A 23,959-nucleotide genomic window follows, 5' to 3' on the forward strand; every position below is an offset into this window, starting at 1 on the left:
CGCCTTCCAGTGGCAAATTATTTGGATGAAGGAGCGCTGGACGTAGAGCTAAGCGACGACTCACAGGATCTGTGGTGCCGCGCACGCGCACGCACATACACACACACACACAGAGAGAGAGAGAATCTGGGCTCATCGATTGTGCATCTAACTCCTCCTCTCCTACACGTAATCCACAGGGAGCCTATATAAACTCTGACAGTTGTCAAGTGGCGAACACTGGCTGTTTGCACTCGGGAGCGACGCAATTTTGGGAGATTTACAGCAATAGATACCCAGAAATACCCAAATAGTAACAATGTCTCATGCATGGGGATACGCACCGGACAATGGTGAGGCGCTTGTGCTCTGTTCTTATCATGACATTAAAAGGTTAAAAGGGACCTGTAGTACAGCATATACTCTCGGATGAATGAATGAAAAGACAACGGCCATGCATTGATGAATCATTGTCTACATGTATTTTAATGTATCCCTCTTTGACATTGCTATTAGGCTACGGTGCGTCATAACAATCTCACCCGGTTACAGCAAGCTGCAAGTTTTATCAAAAATATGTTCAATGTCAATGGAAAGCAATAATTTACGTAGGCTACATTTTTGACAGATACTGAAATATTGTCTTCAACTGCAATGTCCTCACTGTCATTCTAGGACCCGACAAATGGTGTGAAGGCTTCCCAATTGCCAACGGACCCCGCCAGTCTCCCATTGACATCGTACCTGGGGAGGCTGCCTTCGACGCAGCCTTGAAGGCGCTCACTTTGAAGTACGACCCTTCCACCTCCATTGACATTCTCAACAACGGACATTCCTTTCAAGTGACCTACACCGACGACAACGACAACTCAAGTTAGTGTCAATCATTAAGCATGCGTCATGACAGGTGTCTCGAAATGGTACCTTCGAGTTGTGGATACTTTGTGCACTTCTTTAATATTAATAATTCATACATTTACAAAATAACAAATATTATGGGCATGGAATATGGCTGGATGAGACTGTATTCGTTCACCACCCACACTATGGCATGAAAACAATAGTATGTCATGGAATTGGTAACGCAACCCATCACAAACCTTCCCCTGCACGCTAGACCTTTAGACTGGAAGAGCGGTTATTAGCGCAAAAAAAGGCGAAGGTCAGTTTATGCAAATAGGACTGAGTCTGGTTAACCATTAATGTGTCAGGAGTGAATGGTAATGTTTTTAGTAACTAAGTAAAACATGATATTTTACTAGTTCTGCTGTCATTATAATTCGATTAAAAAAATAGTCTATTGCCTAATACAGTGCAAAAATGTAATGACAAAATCCAGAAGAAAAAAACACACATTTTTTTTTGTGGGGGGTTCACATTCATATTTATAAAATATTACTGAGAAATGTAGAAACTACTTAATCTGAATCTTAATGTATGGTGTTGCATTTTTATATTCCTGTGATTTGTTACAGAAGAGATTCTATTGTCTCTGTAATCCCTGGTGGCATGTGATCTTAGCATTTTACTAGATGCAGCATTAGGCCTATATGTCAGGGGGGTTTATTGATATTGAATTGGTAATCCTCTATTTATGATCGCCTTAGTGCTTACAGGGTAAATGTTTCATGTTTATTGTGTTAACGTAATGGAAGCTCATTTAAATTGAATGCCAAGTTCATATTCAAACACAAATATAAGCTTATGCCTGAAAGAACGAATGACTGTTAGTCATACCTGTCTGTGTGTAGACCTACATTGGAAATTACGCCATCATAGCTATAGTCTAAATCTACCCACAGGGTGTGGTCAATGTCAGTCTCCTAATGTAGTCCTGTATCAGAAACCTGTAAACAGTCACACACACACCCTCTGCTACTTGTCAGAAAAGTCTCCACCTTCTTATTAAGCAGAACCAACTATTGTAAATCGTGTCCTCAAAATAATTTTCAAAAGGAACCTATAGGCTATAGCCTATTCGGTCAGCATCAACTGTGACATCACGTGAGATGGGAATAGACTAATTAGTCAAGGATTACCTGCTGCCACTAAATTGGTATAAATAGATGACTATGTCAAAGGAACAATACCTGGAAAGTATTTTAAACTGACCTTGGGCTTGCTGATTTTCGGTCTGGATTACGCAACAGGAACTGAGTCTGCTTCTTCCATCAAACAGGAAGTCTGTGTCTGTGTGGGGGAGAGGTGGGGATGGCAGGGACACGAGCGGCTTTTGCATTGCTCTCTTAATATCGTTCTGACATGACTTCTGTCAGTATGTCTGTCCACATTATACCCGTCAAGACAACTCATCGCATTGTGTCTTGTGACACCTTTTCATCATGGACCAAAGATTAAAAGCGATGTTATCTCAGTAAAAAAAGGAACATGGTGTATTTTGAAATCGTATTATGAAAGCATAATGATCCTGTTCAAAAATGTGAACATCTCATGTGTTTTGCACATGCAAGTCTTGTAGTGCTATTATACAAAGTGGACTTAAACTGGTGTTAGGTAGTACTAACTCGGGCCACATAACAGGTTGACCCATTGCCCTTATACGTGTTTATGTCTTTGTTTTCTGTGTTCGGTTGGCAGCTCTGACAGGGGGGCCCATTTCGGGGACGTACAGGCTAAAGCAGTTCCACTTCCACTGGGGCGCCAGCGACGACAGGGGTTCTGAGCATACCGTGGCCGGGACCAAGTATGCTGCCGAGGTACTGACACTGGTCACACACTTGATTTGAATCCCTTAGTTTCAACACAAGTTTGAATGGTATGCATTAGTAGTGCAACCCACAGTATTTGGCAAGCCATCAATATGTTTCTTTTAGTTTTTTTCATAAATGACTTAAAAGGGTCAGTGAACTTTCAGTTCATGGAGTGAAAATGTTCGCTTGACATTCAATGAGGAATTTCTGCCAATTCGTGAATTGAATATCAATTTATTTCATGAATTGACTTTGCTGAAAGGGAATTGCCTTAAACCCTGCTTTTCAATAAATATTGTGTAATTCAACAAAAGCCTCAGCCATGCAAGTTCCAAATTGGTCTAAACCCCACTGTACAAAAGACCCAAGGCCTAGTGGTAAGAAAATACTCCCTAGGGTTGCTCACTGCTTGTGTCCTATTTCTTTATTTTAGCTCCACCTGGTACACTGGAACACCAAGTACCCCAGCTTTGGTGATGCTGCTAGCAAGTCTGATGGCCTTGCTGTTGTAGGAGTCTTCCTCCGGGTGTGTAGCAATGGACTCAGCCATTTTGCTGTGTACCTTCAATTGTTTTGACTTAGATTATTAGTTAAAGATAATATAAATATGTTTTCAAGTGCAATATTTTGGTCAAATTATCATTATTTGCCATTTGTGTGTTGAATTTGTCTCATTAGGTTGGAAATGAAAATGCCAATCTTCAGAAGGTCCTTGATGCTTTTGATGCCATTAAAGCCAAGGTAAGTCTATCTGGAGCAAGCATTGTAAGTGGTGCTACTGCTAGCATGGAACCTGTCATTCTCTGAGCCAATCCTTGACCTGCTGGTGTAAACTTGTCGTTTGCCTCCCTCTTTGTTTACAGGGCAAGCAGACCTCTTTTGAGAATTTTGACCCCACCATCCTGCTCCCCAAGTCCCTAGACTACTGGACTTACGACGGCTCCCTGACCACACCTCCTCTGCTGGAGAGTGTCACCTGGATCGTCTGCAAGGAGCCAATCAGCGTCAGCCCTGCCCAGGTATGACCTCATTGAGTAGTAAGGGATTGAATTTACACTCTGCAGCTACAGTATACTGGCTTTGTTCCAATAGTCTGGAATAGCCTCCTTTCTTAATCTCTTCCTTGATTAAAGAGTCTGCTTGACAACTATAATGTGTTGTAGATAAGAAGATTTGATAGTTGAGAAGCATATGGCTGCTATTTCTGCAGTCTTTTCTCCTATTTTAGAGTAATGGGACACGTCATTTCAGGTCATTGAGGTCGTTCCCGGTTCTCCACCAAAACTGAAAAGATTCCTATGTGCCTGTCCAGCTGGATGTTCTGTTGGCCAAAAAAAGAAAGTAGTATGTGGGAGGTCTGTTTATTTCTAGTGGACTTGAAAATGCTCCTACATCAACCTCAACCCACACATTTTCATACAAGCGTAGTCATGTTGAGAGTTCCTGTAAAATGGCAGCCCACGTCTTCTCTAAACCCTGCCCTTGTGGCTTGACTCACTTGTGACCATGTAACACTGCCCAGTCAAATGTTTATTTTATACCTTTGCCTGGGCGTCTCAAGGGTGAACAGGGAAATGTACACATAGGCTTTAGAGGGGGTGCCGTACTAGGCAGAGACATAAGATATAATATCAAAGAAATTATTCATACAGTAAATATCATGAATGGTAACAAACACTTCAGAAGAAGGAACATTGTATTAAGTGTTTATCAGTAGCTAATGACGCACTATTAGAAGCTACTTGAAGATTAGAATATTTGGGTGGATATTAGTTTAATAAGAACTTGTCTCCTGTGATCAAATGTTATTCAATCCCTGAGGGTGAAAAATAAGAGACTTGTTTCAGGGGTTGCACTATGTACTGTACAGTATGTCCAATGGCTGTAGCCACGAACTTGTGACCTCTTACTAATTTATTGGCCAAAATGAATGGCAAATCTCTTAATGGGTCATTTGACTGTACTTCTCATTTGTGACCTCAATCTCTTTGTCAGACTTATGGCATCAACAGAAAGACACTAAGCTTAATTCCATGAATCACTGTTTAGGAAAATCATTTAAATAGAGAAGTCCCACACAACCTTTGCTTTACTTAATGAAGGCTACCAACTGTATGACTGGAGATGTATTGGGGTGAGTGACAGGGACAGGAGGTAAGGAGTATAACTCTATCTCCTCTCTCTCCTTTCTCCTCTGACAGATGGGCAAATTCCGGTGCCTGCTTTTCTCTGGAGAGGGCGAGGCCGCCTGCTGCATGGTGGACAACTACCGCCCCCCTCAGCCCCTCAAGGGCCGCGCTGTGCGTGCATCCTTCAAATAAATCCCCCTGCCCCCCAATCCCCTCCCCTGCTTAGTGAGACACCCAGGCGTGCCTCCCCTGCAGTAAGACTCAGAGCACATGTACTGTATGTCTGCCCTTACATTTTTTAGAAGGACGAAATCCCTCCTTTCCTGTCTCCCCATTCCTACCAGTGCAGGGTTGCCCTGCTGTGATGTGACGTGGGAAGAGGAAACAGTTGAGGCATTGACCTTTTTTGTATCCCCTCTCCTCTCTTGAGTGATAACAAGCCAGAGAAGCCCTGATGTACTTCACAAGAGAAGCACTCCACAGTGGTGGCTATAATGTGACAGATTTACCGGGATTTCGCCTGCGGTGCCAATGTTGTAGACAGCTACTGGGCTCTGTAGTTTTTCATAGATAGATAGAGGATGTGTCAACAAACAAACAAAGCTTGCGAAGAGGCTAAGACTATAGAAATGTAGCTGGGATCATGTAATGGATGATTCAGTTGGAGAAAGACAAGCAGACCTGACTAGCAGTCAGTGGCAGGCCTGGGGTGGATGAAACTGCTTCACCATCTGTGAGTAGGGCCACACACACACACACACACACACACTGCCAGTCTGTCTTTAATCTCTGATTGACTGCCTGCCTCAGGATCACGGCAGCTTAATGAAACACAGTGGTCACTTCCATCACACCCAATTGAACCAGAACATCCTCCTCTGGAACACACACACACCCACATACACATACACAGGCCTACAGTCATTGACCTGCTCATTGATTTTCATACTTAGCATGCCTACAGTGCATACCCAATATACAGACACACATTGACATACATACAAGCACACACACATAATTGGAGGTTACAGCTACAAACTGTTAGCAATTGTGCTCTGTCATGACAATGACTTTGCATTCCTGTGTTTTTATAGCAAAGCCTCATCTTCAATCATTTGTTTTATTTGTTTGTTCCTCTTGGTGTTATTAGCAATATTAATGGATTTATTTTTTCAATATTTAAGTGATTCCTGAATTGTGTTTTGCAACTGAAAGCTCCTCTATACTTGTAGTATTGTCTTGATGACATGACAACAGGAGGGTTAGGTTATGACCCTTTTCAGACATTCTGAATTGTGTAATGGAATATCCGTCTAAGCATTGTTTTGCAAGCCCCTATGTATTGTTGTAACGTTTCGAACGCACAGTCGCTTTGTGCGATGCCATAGGGCACTACAGCCAAGGAAGAATCAACCCGCCAACTGATAAGCTTTGTAGTGGTAGTGGGGTGTCAGGTCCTTTTAGGCCAGATTACTAATGACGAAGGGTCACCTTTAACTTTGGGACTACAGAATCATGCTCTTTTTTTTTTAAATTTTGAATGCAAGTGAAATTATGAATCATGTCTGTCAAAAACGGATGACTGTATTTGATAATGAAATTGAGTTTAAAAGCATTATGCAAAGCACAAATTAAAGGGCCACCCAAAAACAGCAAGACTTACTCACAGGAAGTGGAAGTTTTATCAGTTGAATAAATATATTTGATGACTATTTTTTTTGTCTCCGTTGTACTTTGTCTACTTCACAACCAGACAGTTAGGGCTTTATTCAATCAGATCCACTTTATCTGACCTCTGCATAGTGGTTGGTGGAACTGAGTTAGAGCTGTCAAATCCACAAGCGTCTCTTGACATTATACCTAAAGCGGACATTGTCATTGGCTGCACAGAGTTGCATTGAAAGAATTCCCAGGCAGCCTTTAAACACTGGAATGTGAGAAGTAATCTACACCTCCATTAGGCTGATTGAAAATCATTAAATGATAATTTCTATCATTATTTTTATGTAGCCTACACTTTCTTGTTCTGAACTTCTAACTCAAGTTGGCTTTGTCAACGATCAAGACTGTGTCTTCGTGACAATGGTCAAGAGGAGCTACTCACTAATTTGACAGCTCCAACGCAGTAAAACATTAGCAATGCTGGTGTCGGCTATCGCCGGTTAACGCTTGATCTGATTGAATCTAGCCCTTAGTCTCTTTTGAAGCCATCCTTCCAACTCTCATTCATCACTTACATGAGGAAGGTTGGAAATTGAGTTTACCAGACGGTTTCAATTTATTTACTTCCTGGGCAAAAGCTCTTAATCTAAATAAACATCTTTATCTAAATGGAGCTTTTAAAATGTTAGGGGACATTCAGTTAGCTTGCCCAAACTCCTAAAGACATCCACATGCTAGGTTTGGTTTGCTCTTAGCAGAATTATCTGCACACTCTCTTGCACTGAATCCTAGAGCAGTCTCTAGACTACACTCTTAGAAAGGGTTCCAATAGAGTTCTTCAGCTGTCCCGATCAGGGAACCCTTTTTGACTCCAGGCTGAACCCTTTTTGGTTCCAGGTAAAACCATTTTGGGTAGCCATGTAGAACACTGTGGAAAGGGACCAAAATGGGTTCTCCTATGGGTACAGCTGAAGAACCCTTTTAGGTTTTAGATATCATATTTTGTACAGTATATACAAATACACACTTACTCGCACACACTACATTGACACTCGCACAAAACACACACACACATTCACTACATATGCACACACACACACGACACACAGCATACCGACAACAAAAATACACATTACACACACACACACACACACACTTTTACACTCATTTGCTACTGCTACTGTTCTTTATTTTACTCTTATCTATTCAGATGCTTAGTCACTTTACCTTTCCTTCTGGTACATATCTACCTCAAACCTCTGCACATTGATCTGGTACTGGTACTCCCTATATATAGCTCCATTCTTATGTATTTTATTCCTCATGTGTTACTGTTTAATTTTTAAGTGTATTATTCTTTTAACTCTGCATCGTTGGAAAGGGCTTGTGAGCAAACATTTCACGGTAAAGTCTACACCAGTTGTATTCGGTGCATATAACTAACTTTTGATTTGATTTGAATGTCTGTGCCTCGTGTAGTCAGTTGTCACTAGTTATTACAGTCATAAACCCCACCCATTTCTACAATTTCTCTTCTTAAAATGTGATTTTAAACCGAACCTTAATGCTAGCCTTAACTGCACTGCTAACCTTATGCCTAACCCTAACCTTAAATTAAGACCAAAAAGGGCTGTGTAACTAGAGGAAACCGGCATTCTCCCTTTTAATACATTTGCTTGAAAAACAAGAAAAAAGCAGCAATATTACTGTTTGTCCCTCTTGAGATGCCGTCGCAATAACACAGTAACACTTCCTTAATAGTCTATCAATCTAAGATAAATCAAGAAATCTGTCATTAATTTAGAAGTTTTTGTAGAGGAGGTATTCGTTGCAAATTTTACATCTAAGATGTTTGGTGCAGAATTTCTCAAGTGAAAACGTGCATGAAAACTAGTCTGTTGTTGAATGACAACAAATACTAAATTGAAGAATCCCTACTTTTGACCAATCAGACGAAAGGGCGAAAACTTTGGCTACCAAAGTTTGGCTTACCTCAAATGTTGCGTGCTCGAACTGCCTAAAAAGAATCTTCTGAACGCTTCCGAACAGCAAAACGAACTAGAACGTCACAAAATGTTGTGTTCAGAAGTGTTCAGCATGAACTGTTTTGACTGGGAAGAATATGGTAAGCTTAAGACTGTAAATTAGACGCAGGCTCAGATTGCTCTCACGCTCAGAAGGTCTCATGTCAACTAGTAAACAGTGTGACTCTTGTATACTTCCATATGTTCTCATGCCAGCTGTTCACTAGTTGATAGGAGTGCATATTATGACTCCAGAATCTACAGGACACTCCACGACCTGTTAACTACTGACACGAGAGCTGTCCAGAACTTCACATGACTAACAGATTACCTTTGACCTATATCATCACAGATCACAGCTAGGTCCTGATCAGAGGGACTGGCCAACAATGTCATATGATCCAACTCAACTATGGGAGCACCAAGCAGGAAGAGATCCAAACACGGATGAGCTTGGGTTACTAACTACCTCTTAATTGATCTTGGATAAGTGGTTGCAAAAGTATTCACCCGCCTTGGCATTTTTACTATTTTGTTGCCTTACAACCTGGAATTAAAAGATTTTTTGGGGGATTTGTATCATTTGATTTACACAACATGCCTACCACTTTGAAGATGGAAATTATTTTTTATTGTGAAACAAACAAGAAATAAGACCAAAAAAAACATAGCTATTCACCCCTCCAAAAAACCCATAACTATTCACGCCTCCAAAGTCAATACTTTGTAGAGCCACCTTTTTCAGCAATTGCAGCTGCAGGTCTCTTTGGGTATGTCTCTATAAGCTTGGCACATCTAGCCACTGGGATTTTTGCCCTTCAAGGCAAAACTGCTCCAGCTCCTTCAAGTTGAATGGGTTCCGCTGGTGTACAGCAATCTTTAAGTCATACCACAGATTCTCAATTGGATTGAGGTCTGGGCTTTGACTAGGCCATTCCAAGACACTTAAATGTTTGCCCTTAAACAACTTGAGTGTTGCTTTAGCAGTATTCTTAAGGTCATTGTCCTGCTGGAAGGTGAACCTCCGTCCCAGTCTCAAGTCTCTGGAACACAGAAACAGGTTTCCCTGAAGAATTTCCCTATATTTAGTGCCATCTATCATTCCTTAAATTCTGACCAGTTTCCCCGTTCCTGCCGATGAAAAACACTGTGGGGATGGGTTTCTCGGGGTGATGAGAGGAGTTGGGTTTGCGCCAGACATAGCTTTTTCCTTGATGGCCAAAAAGCTGAATTTTAGTCTTCTCTGACCAGAGTACCTTCTTCCATATGTTTGGGGAGTCTCCCCCATGCCTTTTGGTGAACACCAAACGTGTTTGCCTATTTTTTTGTTTAAGCAATGGCTTTTTTTTGGTCACTCTTCCATAAACCCCAGCTCTGTGGAGTGTACGGCTTAAAGTCGTCCTATGGACAGATACTCCAATCTCCGCTGTGGAGCGTTGCAGCTCCTTCAGGGTTATCTTTGGCCTCTTTGTTGCCTCTGTGATTGAGTTTTGGTGGGCGGCCATCTCTTGGCAGGTTTGTTGTGGTGCCATATTCTTTCCATTTTTATAATGGATTTAATGGTGCTCCGTGGGATGTTCAGTTTCAGATCTTTTTTTTTATAAACCAACCCTGATCTGTACTTCTCCACAACTTTGTCCCTGACCTGTTTGGAGAGCTCCTTGGTCTTCATGGTGCCGCTTGCTTAGTGGTGTTGCAGACTCTGTGGCCTTTCAGAACAGGTGTATGTATACTGAGATCATGTGACAGATCATGTGACACTTAGATTGCACACAGGTGGACTTTATTTAACTAATTATGTGACTTCTGAAGGTAATTGGTTGCACCAGATCTTATTTAAGGGCTTCATAGCAAAGGGGGTGAATACATATGCACACACCACTTTTCCGTTTTTTATTATTTTGCATTTTTTGAAACTAATTTGAAAATTTTTACTTCACACATTTGGACTATTTTGTGCATGTCCATTACATGAAATCCAAATAAAAATCCATTTAAATTACAGATTGTAATGCAAAAAAAATAGGACTTTGAACTGGTTTTGACCTTTTGCCTGTCCACAACCATTCTCTTGCCTACCCCTTTTGGATTAATAAACATTGTAAAACTCCAACCATCTGCCTCCTGTGTCTGCATTTGGGTCTCGCCTTGATAGTACGAACTGGCCACCAACGCTGTCTTCCAGGCTTTGGCCAATGATGTGCTTCGGGACATGCTAAACCGGTTTGTGTGCATCTACCTGGACAACATCCAATTATTTTCCCGATCTGCCCAAGAACATGTACTCCATGTCAGACAGGTCCTTCAGCGCCTCCTGGAGAACCAATTGTTTGTGAAAGCTGAGAAGTGTGAGCTCCACTGCGCTTATATCACCATTCTGGGACATGTCATTGAGGGCAATGTTCAGAAGGATCATGTAAAGGTGAAAGAAGTGGTGGATTAGCCTCTACCAACATCCAGGGTTTAGTTGCAACAGTTTCTTGGGTTGCAAACTTCTACCACCATTTCATTTGGTATTACAGCACCCTTGCGCCCCCCCTCTCAGCACTCACCTCCCCCAAGGTACCATTCAAATGGTCTCTAGCTGTCGACAAAGCTTGTGTGGATCTGAAGCATCGGTTCACCTCAGCACCCATCGTCATCCATCCGGACCCCTTGCGTCAATTTGTGGTGGAAGTGGATGCTTCGGATGTTGGAGTGGGGGCCATCTTGTCCCAGTGATCTGACCAGAAGATCCATCCTGTGCCTTCCTGTCCCATCGTCTCAATCCTGCTGAGAGGAACTACGATGTTGGCAACCGAGAACTCCAGGTGGTGAAGACGGCATTGGAGGAGTGGAGGAACTGGCTGGAAGGAGCAGGACAGCCGTTCTTGGTCTGGACCGACCATAACTTGGAATATCTCCGTTCAGCCCTGCGCCTCAACTCAAGGTAGGACCGGTGGGCCCTCCAGTTTACAAGATTCAACTTTACCATTTCCTACCGTCCTGGGTCTAAAAATGTGAAGCCTGACGCTCTCTTCCACCTATACAGTTCCTCTGCCACACTCTCCGAAACATTCTCCCTACCTCATCCCTTGCTGCCACTGTGGATTGGGGTATTGAGAATCTGGTTAGCGAGGTGCAACGCTCCCAACCTGGACCTGAAGGGGGCCCGGCTAACCGGCTGTTTGGCCTTAACCCAGTCTGGTCCCGGGTCCTGAGTGTTCCGGAACCTCTACCGGTTCCTCATCGTTCCTGGTCTCATATATCTGGACTTTGTCACTGGGCTCCCTCCGTCTGATGGCAACACTGTCATTCTCACGGTAGTCGACCGGTTCTCCAAGGCCACCCATTTCATCCATCTCCCCAAATTACCTTCTGCCAAGGAGACGGCACAGCTTATGGTGCAGCATGTCTTCCGGATCCATGGACTCCTGGTAGACATGTTCTCCGATTGGGGTTCTTGTCTCAGTTCTGGAAGGCATTCTGCACCCTTATTGGATCGTCGGCCAGCCTGTCATCCAGATTACATCCCCAAACTAGCGGTCAGTCGGAGCAAGCCAACCAAGACCTGGAGACCACCGTAAGGTGCCTGGTCTCAACTAACCACACTACCTGGAGTTGTCAACTGGTCTGGGTGGAGTATGCCCGGAACACTCTTCCCAGTTCTGCCACCGGACTCTCCCCTTTCGAGTGCTCCATGGGGTGTCAGCCTCCACTCTTCCCTGAACAAGAGCAGGCCAGTGTACCCTCGGCCCAGTGTATTCATCCCTGTGTTTCCTGTCTCTCTGTGCCAGTTCGTCTTGTATGTTTCCAAGTCAACCAGGATTTTTCACATTCTCTTGCTTTTTGCATTCTCCTTTGTTTAGTCCTCCCAGTTTTGACTCCTTCCCTTTTCTGGACTTTGTACCCGCCTGCCTGACCATTCTGCCAGCCTTGACCACGAACCTGTCTGTCACTCTATACCTCCTGGACTCTGAACTGGTTTTGACCTTTTGCCTGTCCACAACCAGTCTCTTGCCTACCCCTTTTCGATTAATAAACATTGTAAGACTCCAACCATCTGCCTCCTGTGTCTGCATTTGGGTCTCGCCTTGTGCCTTGATAGAACTAGAACCATTAGAATTGGAGCTACAATTTTGTACCTTCATTTCATTTTGCAGATGAGCCCTGCATGAACACATCAATTAACAATAATTACACTATACATAAACACCTTACTAACATTGACCCCCCCCCCGCTTTGCCCTCAGAACAGCCTCAATCCATCAAGGCATGCACTACAAGGTATCGAAAGCTTTCCACAGGGATGCTGGCTCATGTTGACTCCAATGATTTCCACAGTTGTCATGTCGGCTTGCTGTCCTTTGGGTGGTGGACCATTCTTGATACACACGGGAAACTGTTGAGTGTGAAAAACCCAGCAGCATTGCAGTTCTTGACACAAACCGTTGCACCTACTACCATACCCTGTTCAAAGGCACTAAAATATTTTTCTTGCCCATTCACCCTCATGTGAAGGGACATGTACTCAATCCATGTCTAAATTGTCTCAAGGCTTAAAAATCCTTCTTTAACCTGTCTTCCCTTTATCTAAACTGATTGAAGTGGATTTAACAAGTGACATCAATAATGGCTTTGGTAGGCCACTCAAGGACATTCAGAGACTTGTCCCAAAGCCACTCTCGCGTTGTCTTGGCTCTTGAGCTTAGGGTCTTTGTCTTGTTGGAAGGTAAACGTTCACCCCAGTCTGAGGTCCTGAGTGCTCTGGATCAGGTTTTCATCAAGGATCTCTCTGTACTTTGCTACTGTCATCTTTCCTTTGATCCTGACCAGTCTCCCAGTCCCTGCTGCTGAAAAACATGCACACAGCATGATGTTGCCACCACCATGTTGGGATGGTGCCAGGTTTCCTCTAGACGTGATGCTTGGCATTCAGGCCAAAGAGTTCAATCTTGGTTTCATCAGACCAAAGAATCTTGTTTCTCAAGGTCTGAGAGTCCTTAATGTGCCAAGCGGGCTGTCATGTGCCTTTTACTAAAGAATTGGCTTCAGTCTGGCCACTCTACCATAAAGGCCTGATTTGTTGGAGTGCCACAGAGATGATTGTCCTTCTGGAAGGTTCTCCCATCCATACAGAGGAGCTCTGTCAGAGTGACTATAGGGTTCTTGGTCACCTCCCTGACCAAGCCCCTTCTCCTCGATTGCTCAGTTTGGCCGGGCTGCCAGCTCTAGGAAGATTTTTGGTGGTTCCAAATTTCTTCCACTTAAGAATGATGGAGGCCACAGTGTTCTTGGCAACCTTTAACGCTGCAAGCATTTTTTGGTACCCTTCTCCAGATCTTTGCCTCGACACAATCCTGTCTCTGAGCCCTACGGACAGTTTTGCATTGTCAACTGTGGGACCTTATATAGACAGGTGTGTGTGTGCCTTTCCAAATCATGTCCAATCAATTGAATTTACCACAGGTGTACTCCAATAAAGTTATAGAAGCATCTCAAGAATGGAAACAGGATGCACCTGAGCTCAATTTGGAATCTCATAGCAAAGGGTCTAAATACACATTATTTTAAATAAATGTGCAAAAAGAATTCTAAAAAACATTTTTTGCTTTGTCATTATCGGTATTGTGTGTAGATTGATGAGGGAAAAAAACATTTGAATCAGTTTTAGAATAAGGCTGTAACAAAATGTGGAAAAAGTCAAGGAGTCTGAATAATTTCCGAATGCACTGGATACACATCAATTACACAATACATGAAAAGCAAACACAAACCCTGAAAAGCAAAACACAATCATATGAAACAGCACATTCTTCAGTAAAAGGTTCTCTAATTGCACTAGATGCACCAATTCCACCAACTATAAGGAGTTTTAGAGGTAATTCCACATGAGATGCGCAAAAAAAGCTAAAAGCAGTTTCACCTAACACGATGGAGATTGAAGGGATCTCCAGGGTTAACCAAATCAAATCAAATCAAATCAAATTTTATTTGTCACATACACATGGTTAGCAGATGTTAATGCGAGTGTAGCGAAATGCTTGTGCTTCTAGTTCCGACAATGCAGTAATAACGAACAAGTAATCTAACTAACAATTCCAAAAAAAAAACTACTGTCTTATACACAGTGTAAGGGGATAAAGAATATGTACATAAGGATATATGAATGAGTGATGGTACAGAGCAGCATAGGCAAGATACAGTAGATGATATCGAGTACAGTATATACATATGAGATGAGTATGTAAACCAAGTGGCATAGTTAAAGTGGCTAGTGATACATGTATTACATAAGGATGCAGTCGATGATATAGAGTACAGTATATACGTATGCATATGAGATGAATAATGTAGGGTAAGTAACATTATATAAGGTAGCATTGTTTAAAGTGGCTAGTGATATATTTACATCATTTCCCATCAATTCCCATTATTAAAGTGGCTGGAGTAGAGTCAGTGTCATTGACAGTGTGTTGGCAGTAGCCACTCAATGTTAGTGGTGGCTGTTTAACAGTCTGATGGCCTTGAGATAGAAGCTGTTTTTCAGTCTCTCGGTCCCAGCTTTGATGCACCTGTACTGACCTCGCCTTCTGGATGACAGCGGGGTGAACAGGCAGTGGCTCGGGTGGTTGATGTCCTTGATGATCTTTATGGCCTTCCTGTAGCATCGGGTGGTGTAGGTGTCCTGGAGGGCAGGTAGTTTGCCCCCGGTGATGCGTTGTGCAGACCTCACTACCCTCTGGAGAGCCTTACGGTTGAGGGCGGTGCAGTTGCCATACCAGGCGGTGATACAGCCCGCCAGGATGCTCTCGATTGTGCATCTGTAGAAGTTTGTGAGTGCTTTTGGTGACAAGCCGAATTTCTTCAGCCTCCTGAGGTTGAAGAGGCGCTGCTGCGCCTTCCTCACGATGCTGTCTGTGTGAGTGGACCAATTCAGTTTGTCTGTGATGTGTATGCCGAGGAACTTAAAACTTGCTACCCTCTCCACTACTGTTCCATCGATGTGGATGGGGGTGTTCCTTCTGCTGTTTCCTGAAGTCCACAATCATCTCCTTAGTTTTGTTGACGTTGAGTGTGAGGTTATTTTCCTGACACCACACTCCGAGGGCCCTCACCTCCTCCCTGTAGGCCGTCTCGTCGTTGTTGGTAATCAAGCCTACCACTGTTGTGTCGTCCGCAAACTTGATGATTGAGTTGGAGGCGTGCATGGCCACGCAGTCGTGGGTGAACAGGGAGTACAGGAGAGGGCTCAGAACGCACCCTTGTGGGGCCCCAGTGTTGAGGATCAGCGGGGAGGAGATGTTGTTGCCTACCCTCACCACCTGGGGGCGGCCCATCAGGAAGTCCAGAACCCAGTTGCACAGGGCGGGGTCGAGACCCAGGGTCTCGAGCTTGATGACGAGCTTGGAGGGTACTATGGTGTTGAATGCCGAGCTGTAGTCGATGAACAGCATTCTCACATAGGTATTCCTCTTGTCCAGATGGGTTAGGGCAGTGTGCAGTGTGGTTGAGTTTGCATCGTCTGTGGACCTATTTGGGCGGTAAGCAAATTGGAGTGGGTCTAGGGTGTCAGGTAGGGTGGAGGTGATATGGTCCTTGACTAGTCTCTCAAAGCACTTCATGATGACGGATGTGAGTGCTACGGGCGGTAGTCGTTTAGCTCAGTTACCTTAGCTTTCTTGGGAACAGGAACAATGGTGGCCCTCTTGAAGCATGTGGGAACAGCAGACTGGTATAGGGATTGATTGAATATGTCCGTAAACACACCGGCCAGCTGGTCTGCGCATGCTCTGAGGGCGCGGCTGGGGATGCCGTCTGGGCCTGCAGCCTTGCGAGGGTTAACACGTTTAAATGTCTTACTCACTTCGGCTGCAGTGAAGGAGAGACCGCATGTTTTCGTTGCAGGCCGTGTCAGTGGCACTGTATTGTCCTCAAAGCGGGCAAAAAAGTTATTTAGTCTGCCTGGGAGCAAGACATCCTGGTCCGTGACTGGGCTGGGTTTCTTCCTGTAGTCCGTGATTGACTGTAGACCCTGCCACATGCCTCTTGTGTCTGAGCCGTTGAATTGAGATTCTACTTTGTCTCTGTACTGGCGCTTAGCTTGTTTGATAGCCTTGCGGAGGGAATAGCTGCACTGTTTGTATTCAGCCATGTTACCAGACACCTTGCCCTGATTAAAAGCAGTGGTTCGTGCCTTCAGTTTCACACGAATGCTGCCATCAATCCAAGGTTTCTGGTTAGGGAATGTTTTAATCGTTGCTATGGGAACAACATCTTCAACGCACGTTCTAATGAACTCGCACACCGAATCAGCGTATTCGTCAATGTTGTTGTCTGACGCAATACGAAACATCTCCCAGTCCACGTGATGGAAGCAGTCTTGGAGTGTGGAGTCAGCTTGGTCGGACCAGCGTTGGACAGACCTCAGCGTGGGAGCCTCTTGTTTTAGTTTCTGTCTGTAGGCAGGGATCAACAAAATGGAGTCGTGGTCAGCTTTTCCGAAAGGGGTCGGGGCAGGGCCTTATATGCGTCGCTGAAGTTAGAGTAACAATGATCCAGGGTCTTTCCACCCCTGGTTGCGCAATCGATATGCTGATAAAATTTAGGGAGTCTTGTTTTCAGATTAGCCTTGTTAAAATCCCCAGCTACAATGAATGCAGCCTCCGGATAAATCGTTTCCAGTTTGCAGAGAGTTAAATAAAGTTTGTTCAGAGCCATCGATGTGTCTGCTTGGGGGGATATATACGGCTGTGATTATAATCGAAGAGAATTCTCTTGGTAGATAATGCGGTCTACATTTGATTGTGAGGAATTCTAAATCAGGTGAACAGAAGGATTTGAGTTCCTGTATGTTTCTGTCATCACACCATGTCACGTTAGTCATAAGGCATACGCCCCCGCCCCTCTTCTTACCAGAAAGATGTTCGTTTCTGTCCGCGCGATGCGCAGAGAAACCCGCTGGCTGCACCGCTTCGGATTGCGTCTCTCCAGTTAGCCATGTTTCCATGAAGCAGAGAACGTTGCAGTCTCTGATGTCCCTCTGGAATGCTACCCTTGCTCGGATTTCATCAACCTTGTTGTCAAGAGACTGGACATTGGCGAGAAGAATGCTAGGGAGTGGTGCACGATGTGCCCGTCTCCGGAGTCTGACCAGAAGACCGCTTCGTTTCCTTCTTTTTCTGAGTCGTTTTTTCGGGTCGCTGCATGTAATCCACTCCGTTACACTGGTTGTAAGGCAGAACACAGGATCCGCATCGCGAAAAACATATTCTTGGTCGTACTGATGGTGAGTTGACGCTGATCTTATATTCAGTAGTTCTTCTCGGCTGTATGTAATGAAACCTAAGATGACCTGGGGTACTAGTGTAAGAAATAACACGTAAAAAAATAAAAAACTGCATAGTTTCCTAGGAACGCGAAGCGAGGCGGCCATCTCTGTCGGCGCCGGAAGTTGACCGTCCCTGATTCCGGGCCTGGCAACTCATACGTCTGAAAGTTAACAATAAGGGAAGGTATGTCTGAAAGTTAACAATAAGGGAAGGTATGGCGGAAGTTTATGCAAGAGGACTTTATAGACAAAAAGAGTGCAATGCATTGATCTATGAGACTTCAAAGAGGGCCAGCCTACTTTCTGATACAAAATGAATCTATGTGTACTGAACCTATTGCCCATAATAAAGCGCAATGTGCTATGATAAAATGTGCCCAATGGCTTCAATACAGTGACAGCTGCATTCATATAGACAATATTGCCATAGTCAATAACTGCATCGCAGTGCTACCTGTGCCACTAGTGATCCTGGTTCGAGTCCAGGCTCTGTCGCAGCTGGCTACGTCTGGGAGACCCATGGGGCGGCGCACAATTGGCCCAGCGTCGTCCGGGTTAGGGGAGGGTTTGGCCGGCCAGGATGTCCTTGTCCCTTTGCGCTCTAACGACTCCTGTGGCGGGCCGGGTACATGCACGCTGACACGGTCACCAGGTGTACGGTGTTTCCTCTGACACATTGGTGGGGTTGGTTTCCGGGTAAGGTGGGCATTGTGTCAAGAAGCAGTGCGGCTTGGCTGGGTCGTGTTTCGGAGGACTCAATGCTCTTGACCTTCCCCTCTCCCGGGTCTGTAACAGAGTTGCAACGATGGGACAAGACTGTAACTACCAATTGGATACCACGAAATTGGGGAGAAAAAGGGATTTAAAAAAACATGCTTTTTGAAATATTTTTTCTTCAATCTAGATGCCCAGATATTTATAAGCGGGGAAACGGTCAATGAGGGCAAAATATTAAGTACGTATGCATAAATCATCAGTGATTTGGATGATTTACGTGATTTGGAAAATAACATATATTTACATTTTCAGTTCACCAAAGGCTTTCTGCAGGGGAATATTGCAGATTGAAGCTCTGACAGAGCCTGGTCCGCTGTGGGGGTAATAGCATATACCACAGTGTCATCTGCATACAGGTGAAAGTAAATTTTTGTACAAATAAACCAACATTGCTAATGTATATGGTGAAACGAACCTGACCAAAAATCGATCCCTGTGGGACACCCTTTGTTATGTCCTGATTTAACACCATCTGTAAACACACACTGTGTTCTGTCCTTTAAACAGTTTTCAAACCAGCTACAGCAGCCTGGTCCAGACCAATTGATGAAAGCCTCTGAATAAGTAATGAGTGTCCACAGTGTAAAATGCTTTAGACAGGTCAATAAAAAGGGTTGCAAAGTGTTTGTTGTTATCCAAACAATTAAGAACATAATTTCAAACCAAAGAAGTAGCAGAGATGGTGCTATGACCTGGTCTGAAACCTGAATGGTGTACATTTTGAATACATTTTGTAGTTGAAAAGAATCTAAGTTGAGTATTTACAAAGGATTTTAGACATTTTTGCTAGACAAGAGAGATTGGAAATGGGGTGATAACTATTTACGTCACACGGGTCACCACCTTTGTGAAGGGGGAGTATATGGGCCACCTTCCAGAACCTGGGGATGGTACCAGAAATAATTATAAGGTTAAAAATATGTGTTAAAGAATTTGCAATCAGAGGAGAAGAAAACATCAGCAACAAAGAATCAAGCAAATCAGCTTACGTAAATCTTGCACAAGGCATCTAGCATATCACAAGTAGAAAGTAAAAAATAAAATACAAATATTCACTAGAAGTTGGAACTTCCATTGAGCCAGCTAGAGGATGGGAGAGGGGAAGGCAGTCGACTAGTTGACCTGGGTCAATTAAACCACCATATCTTTCTAATAAAAAGCCTGCCGAGATAAATTGCTGATAAAAAGCATCACTTATCTCATTTTTCTTTGTAACGACGCCAGAGTTTGACAACTTGCTTAGGCAGGGAAGGAGAAATTTTGCTATCTTGATTGAGGAAGTGCATCTATTTAGGAGCTACACAACAAATACAGTATGTCTTTAGATCAGATGTGACATACTGTATCATGTCCCCACACCCCTCATGAAAAAGTGCTACTGAATTACTACACAAAACCTATTTGTGCAGTAGTGACTATGAAGAAAGTTGTAGGAAGTGCATGGTGAATGTGCAGTTTATGCACTACTCAAGATACACAAGTAGAGTTTTGTAGTTTTCAGTAGGAAAACGGTAGGGTTTCCAGTATTAATCAGTTGGAGATTTTTACTTCCTGATGTTGGTAGTAAATATAGTAAGTACTCAAAACACTTCACTACACAGGCTTGACAATAGTAATCAGGTCGAGTTTTTACTATTTGATGTGGGTAGTAAATAACAGGTAACAACACTAAAGCCAGACTACACCAGCTTTTCACGACCGTAGAGGAAGACAAACAGGGAGTAGTTGGTTGTTGTTAGCTAGCCACTGTTTTGGACAATTCGGAATGAAGTCATCTTCCTTCCTTCGTCGTCCTGTATTTCAAAGCCCTTCTACTGGCACCATCTGTAAGTTTAACTTTCCTTTATGTTTTATGGATATTTTCATGTCATTGCATAGCCGTTTATATAACTTTGTACCACATAAAAAATATTGATATCCAAAACAGTCTTGTGTTTAGCCTAGCTGTTTGCTAGCCCCATTGAGATGTCGCTATGTAGCCTCTGTTAACTTGGCTAACTAATAAGTTTGAGTGTCTGTATGCAAATGTGAAGCGTCCCAATTTATCACCCATTACTACTTAAATTACTACATAAATCACTACTGGTTTCCTACACATCTCAATAGCAATCGAGTAGTAAAACCAGTAGGTTTTGTGTAGATCTTGTGTAGTAGGGCTGAGTGGTGATTCAGTAGTACTTTTTCATGAGGGACTTCTCTGATAATGAATCCTTCATACTCAGATGAAACACTATCAAAGAGGTGTCAGGGAACAGTCTCACCTCCTCTCAATGAAGTTAGAGATATTTGTGGGTTTCTCCTCCACGCTTGAGGTACTGGCCAGGAATGTGTTCTCTTTCTGGTCCATTGGGATAGGCTAAGCTTGCAGGGGTCAGTCCAAACCATGCTGAGCTTAGAGTTTGTCTGGCCCGTTCCCCAGTGCTTCCCCAGTTACTGCCAGTAGTCAGTCTGCCAGCAAGACTCCAGTAAGCAGTCTGGACTCCAATCTATAGGTCTTTTGTTGCTCTGTCATTCCAAATTTGAGATAGTACAACATATAATTTGACAGTTTTGTTCTCCATTTTCAAATATAGTACATACATTAGACAGACTGCATAGAGGTTTATCGAGGTTTGTTCATGTTATTGGAGGAGATCTGGAATGATGGTAGCAGAGAAGCTTAGAGGGAAGAGAGGCTTAGAGAGAAGAGGCTTAGAGAGAGAGACAGAGATAGAGAGAGACAGAAAGAGAGGGAGAGACAGAAAGAGAGGGAGAGAGAGAGAGAGAGACAGAGAGAGAGAGAAAGACAGACAGACATAAAGAGAGAGAGACAGAGAAAGAGAGGGAGAGACCAAAAGAGAGGGAGAGAGAGAGACAGAGACAGCGAGAGAGAGAGACACACAAATAAAGAGAGAGGGACAGAAAGAGAAAGAGAGACAGCGAGAGCGGGAGAGTGAGTTTAAAAATATATATATGTCACAGTATCTCCATTTTGAAATATCCTCTGCCTCAGCCTCTTTCAACACTGTACTGGCTCTCTTTATATCTCCTGGTGTTATGACAGCTGGGCGAGAGGAAAGATCCTGCTGGGTACCAATGTAGCTAGCGCAGCTGAAATCATGCTTATTTATCTTTCTTTGTCTCCTTCATATGACAATATGAGAACAGTACAGTACAGAGGATTTCCTGGTCACTCATTCAGTCTAGTGCTTCTCTAGGTCACAAACTCTCGGTGACATAATAGATTTGAAATGGTGTACATGTAACGCGGGGGATTTAAAGATGTACTATGCAGAAATCCGCCATTTCCTGGTTGCGAAAATTCTAATAGTTAGCCTAATTTCAGTTTATTTGACAAAACAAGCAAGTATAGTGTAGAGCAGTAGTTCCCAAATGTTTTATAGTCCCGTACCCCTTCAAACATTCAACCTCCAGCTGCGTACCCCCTCTAGCACCAGGTTCAGCGCACTCTCAAATGTTGTTTTCTGCCATCATTGTAAGCCTGCCACACACACTATATTATACATTAATTAAACATAAGAATGAGTGTGAATTTTTGTCACAACCCAGCTCGTGGGAAGTGACAAAGAGCTCTTATAGGACCAGGGCACAAATAATAACATAATAATAATCAATTATTTTGCTCTTTATTTAGCCATCTTACATATAAAACCTTATTTGTTCATAAAAAATGGTGAATAACTCACCACAGGGTAATGAGAAGGGTATGCTTGAAAGGATGCACATAACTCTGCAATGTTGGGTTTTGTTAGAGAGAGTCTGTCTTAAATAATTTTCCACACACAGTCTGTGCCTGTATTTAGTTTTCATGCTAGTGATGGCCGGGAATCCACTCTCACATAGGTATGTGGTTGCAAAGGGCATCAGTGTCTTAACAGCACGATTTGCCAAGGCAAGAAACTCTGAGAGCAACCCTATCCAGAAATCTGGCAGTGGCTTCTGATTAAATTACATTTTCACAGAATTTTCCGCTTGTTGCAATTTCAATGAGGCTCTCTTGTTTAGATATTGGTAAGTGGACTGGATGCAGGGCATGAAAGGGATAACGAATCCAGTTGTTTGTGTCGCCCGTTTCGGGAAGATACCTGGGTAATTGCGCACCCAGCTCACTCAGGTGCTTCGCTATATCACATTTGACATTGTCCGTAAGCTTGAGTTAATTTGCACACCAAAAAATCATACAATGATGGAAAGACCTGTGTGTTGTCCTTGTTAATGCAGACAGAAAAGAGCTCCAACTTCTTCTTCATAGCCTCAATTTTGTCCCGCACATTGAATATAGTTGCAGAGAGTCCCTGTAATCCTATATTCTTATCATTCAGGTGAGAAAAAAACATCACCCAGATAGACCAGTCGTATGAGAAACTCGTCATCATGCAAGTGATCAGACAAGTGAAAATTATGGTCAGTAAAGAAAACTTTAAGCTCGTCTCTCAATTGTAAAAATCGTGTCAATACTTTGCCCCTTGATAACCAGCGTTTCATGGTCGCTGCCCATATAATTGTATAATGCAGAAAATACACGAGAGTTCAGGGGCCTTGCTTTAACAAAGTTAACCATTTTCAATGTAGTGTCCAAAACATCTTTCAAGCTGTCAGGCATTCCCTTGGCAGCAAGAGCCTCTCGGTGGATGCTACATTGTACCCAAGTGGCGTCGGGAGCAAGAAAAAGCACATTTCTTGCAATTCTTCACTTTTTGTCATGGGGCAGGGATTTCTTTTCCTGTTTTCTATCTTATCTCGTGCTTTTGTTCACATTTTGTCATGAGGCTGAGAGAAAATGTTACAGTTTTAAAGCGAATTTGCTATCATATATGATCCCACAGAAGCTCACAAATTCCCTATCACAGGACATAAAAACATGTACAAATCCACAATTCAATTAAACAGAGGCTTGAGTCACTGCATACACACAGATCAGATCAATATTCCGCACAGGCAAAGAACATGTGTTGTGCAACACCTCGGGAGGGTGTACCCAGGGACAAGGAGAGTGGGTTCAACAGGCACACGGGCAACCTTGCCATAAACACATTTACGACCCATGGAAACACTTCTGAATTTGAACTAGACCAATAACCCCACTCCCATCCTCCCTGCGCATGTTAACCTTCACATGGTAATCTCTACAACAGGGATGGGCAACTTTGAAGGGGGCCACAAAAAAAATCTGAATTCATCATGAGGGTCAACAGTTGCTCATATGGCAAGCAAAATATTTTAGTGCCCCCCCCGCTTGTCAGCAGCACTAAGTAGGGCCGCCAGGTGCCCAGCCCTGCTCTAGAACGGCAGGAACAGGCAGGTTAAATACTGAAGGCCACGCCTTTAATTACAATCAAGAGTCTCATACACCTGGCACTGACAGAC

General features: G+C 43.4%; 2 protein-coding genes across 2 annotated transcripts in view; both read left to right on the plus strand.

Moving 5' to 3' along the window:
• The first annotated feature begins 171 nt into the window (after positions 1 to 171).
• On the plus strand, positions 172 to 6,531 carry LOC112227900 (carbonic anhydrase 1-like). The gene is made up of 7 exons (XM_024392889.2): positions 172 to 332; positions 655 to 852; positions 2,578 to 2,696; positions 3,124 to 3,216; positions 3,369 to 3,431; positions 3,554 to 3,709; positions 4,892 to 6,531. Exons 1-7 carry the CDS (start codon positions 299 to 301, stop codon positions 5,009 to 5,011), a joined length of 783 nt encoding a protein of 260 aa, XP_024248657.1. The 5' UTR covers positions 172 to 298; the 3' UTR covers positions 5,012 to 6,531.
• Positions 6,532 to 20,318: 13,787 nt separating this feature from the next.
• rbbp8 (retinoblastoma binding protein 8) overlaps positions 20,319 to 23,959 on the plus strand; it is a 67,009-nt gene continuing 63,368 nt past the window's right edge. Inside the window, exon 1 of the mRNA XM_042308463.1 lies at positions 20,319 to 20,418. The gene's annotated coding sequence lies outside the window, so the exon portion shown is untranslated. The remainder of the gene's footprint in view (positions 20,419 to 23,959) is intronic.

Source organism: Oncorhynchus tshawytscha, linkage group LG29 (genome assembly GCF_018296145.1).
Source record: "Oncorhynchus tshawytscha isolate Ot180627B linkage group LG29, Otsh_v2.0, whole genome shotgun sequence".
Lineage (NCBI taxonomy): Eukaryota > Metazoa > Chordata > Actinopteri > Salmoniformes > Salmonidae > Oncorhynchus > Oncorhynchus tshawytscha.

What these genes read in the sequence shown, in the direction of transcription:
- LOC112227900 (XM_024392889.2), top strand. Translation starts at nt 299, where the DNA reads ATGTCTCATGCATGGGGATACGCACCGGACAATG. An exon ending in GGGATACGCACCGGACAATG is followed by an intron (nt 333 to 654) that starts GTGAGGCGCTTG and finishes CTGTCATTCTAG; the next exon opens with GACCCGACAAATGGTGTGAA. An exon ending in TTGATGCCATTAAAGCCAAG is followed by an intron (nt 3,432 to 3,553) that starts GTAAGTCTATCT and finishes CTTTGTTTACAG; the next exon opens with GGCAAGCAGACCTCTTTTGA.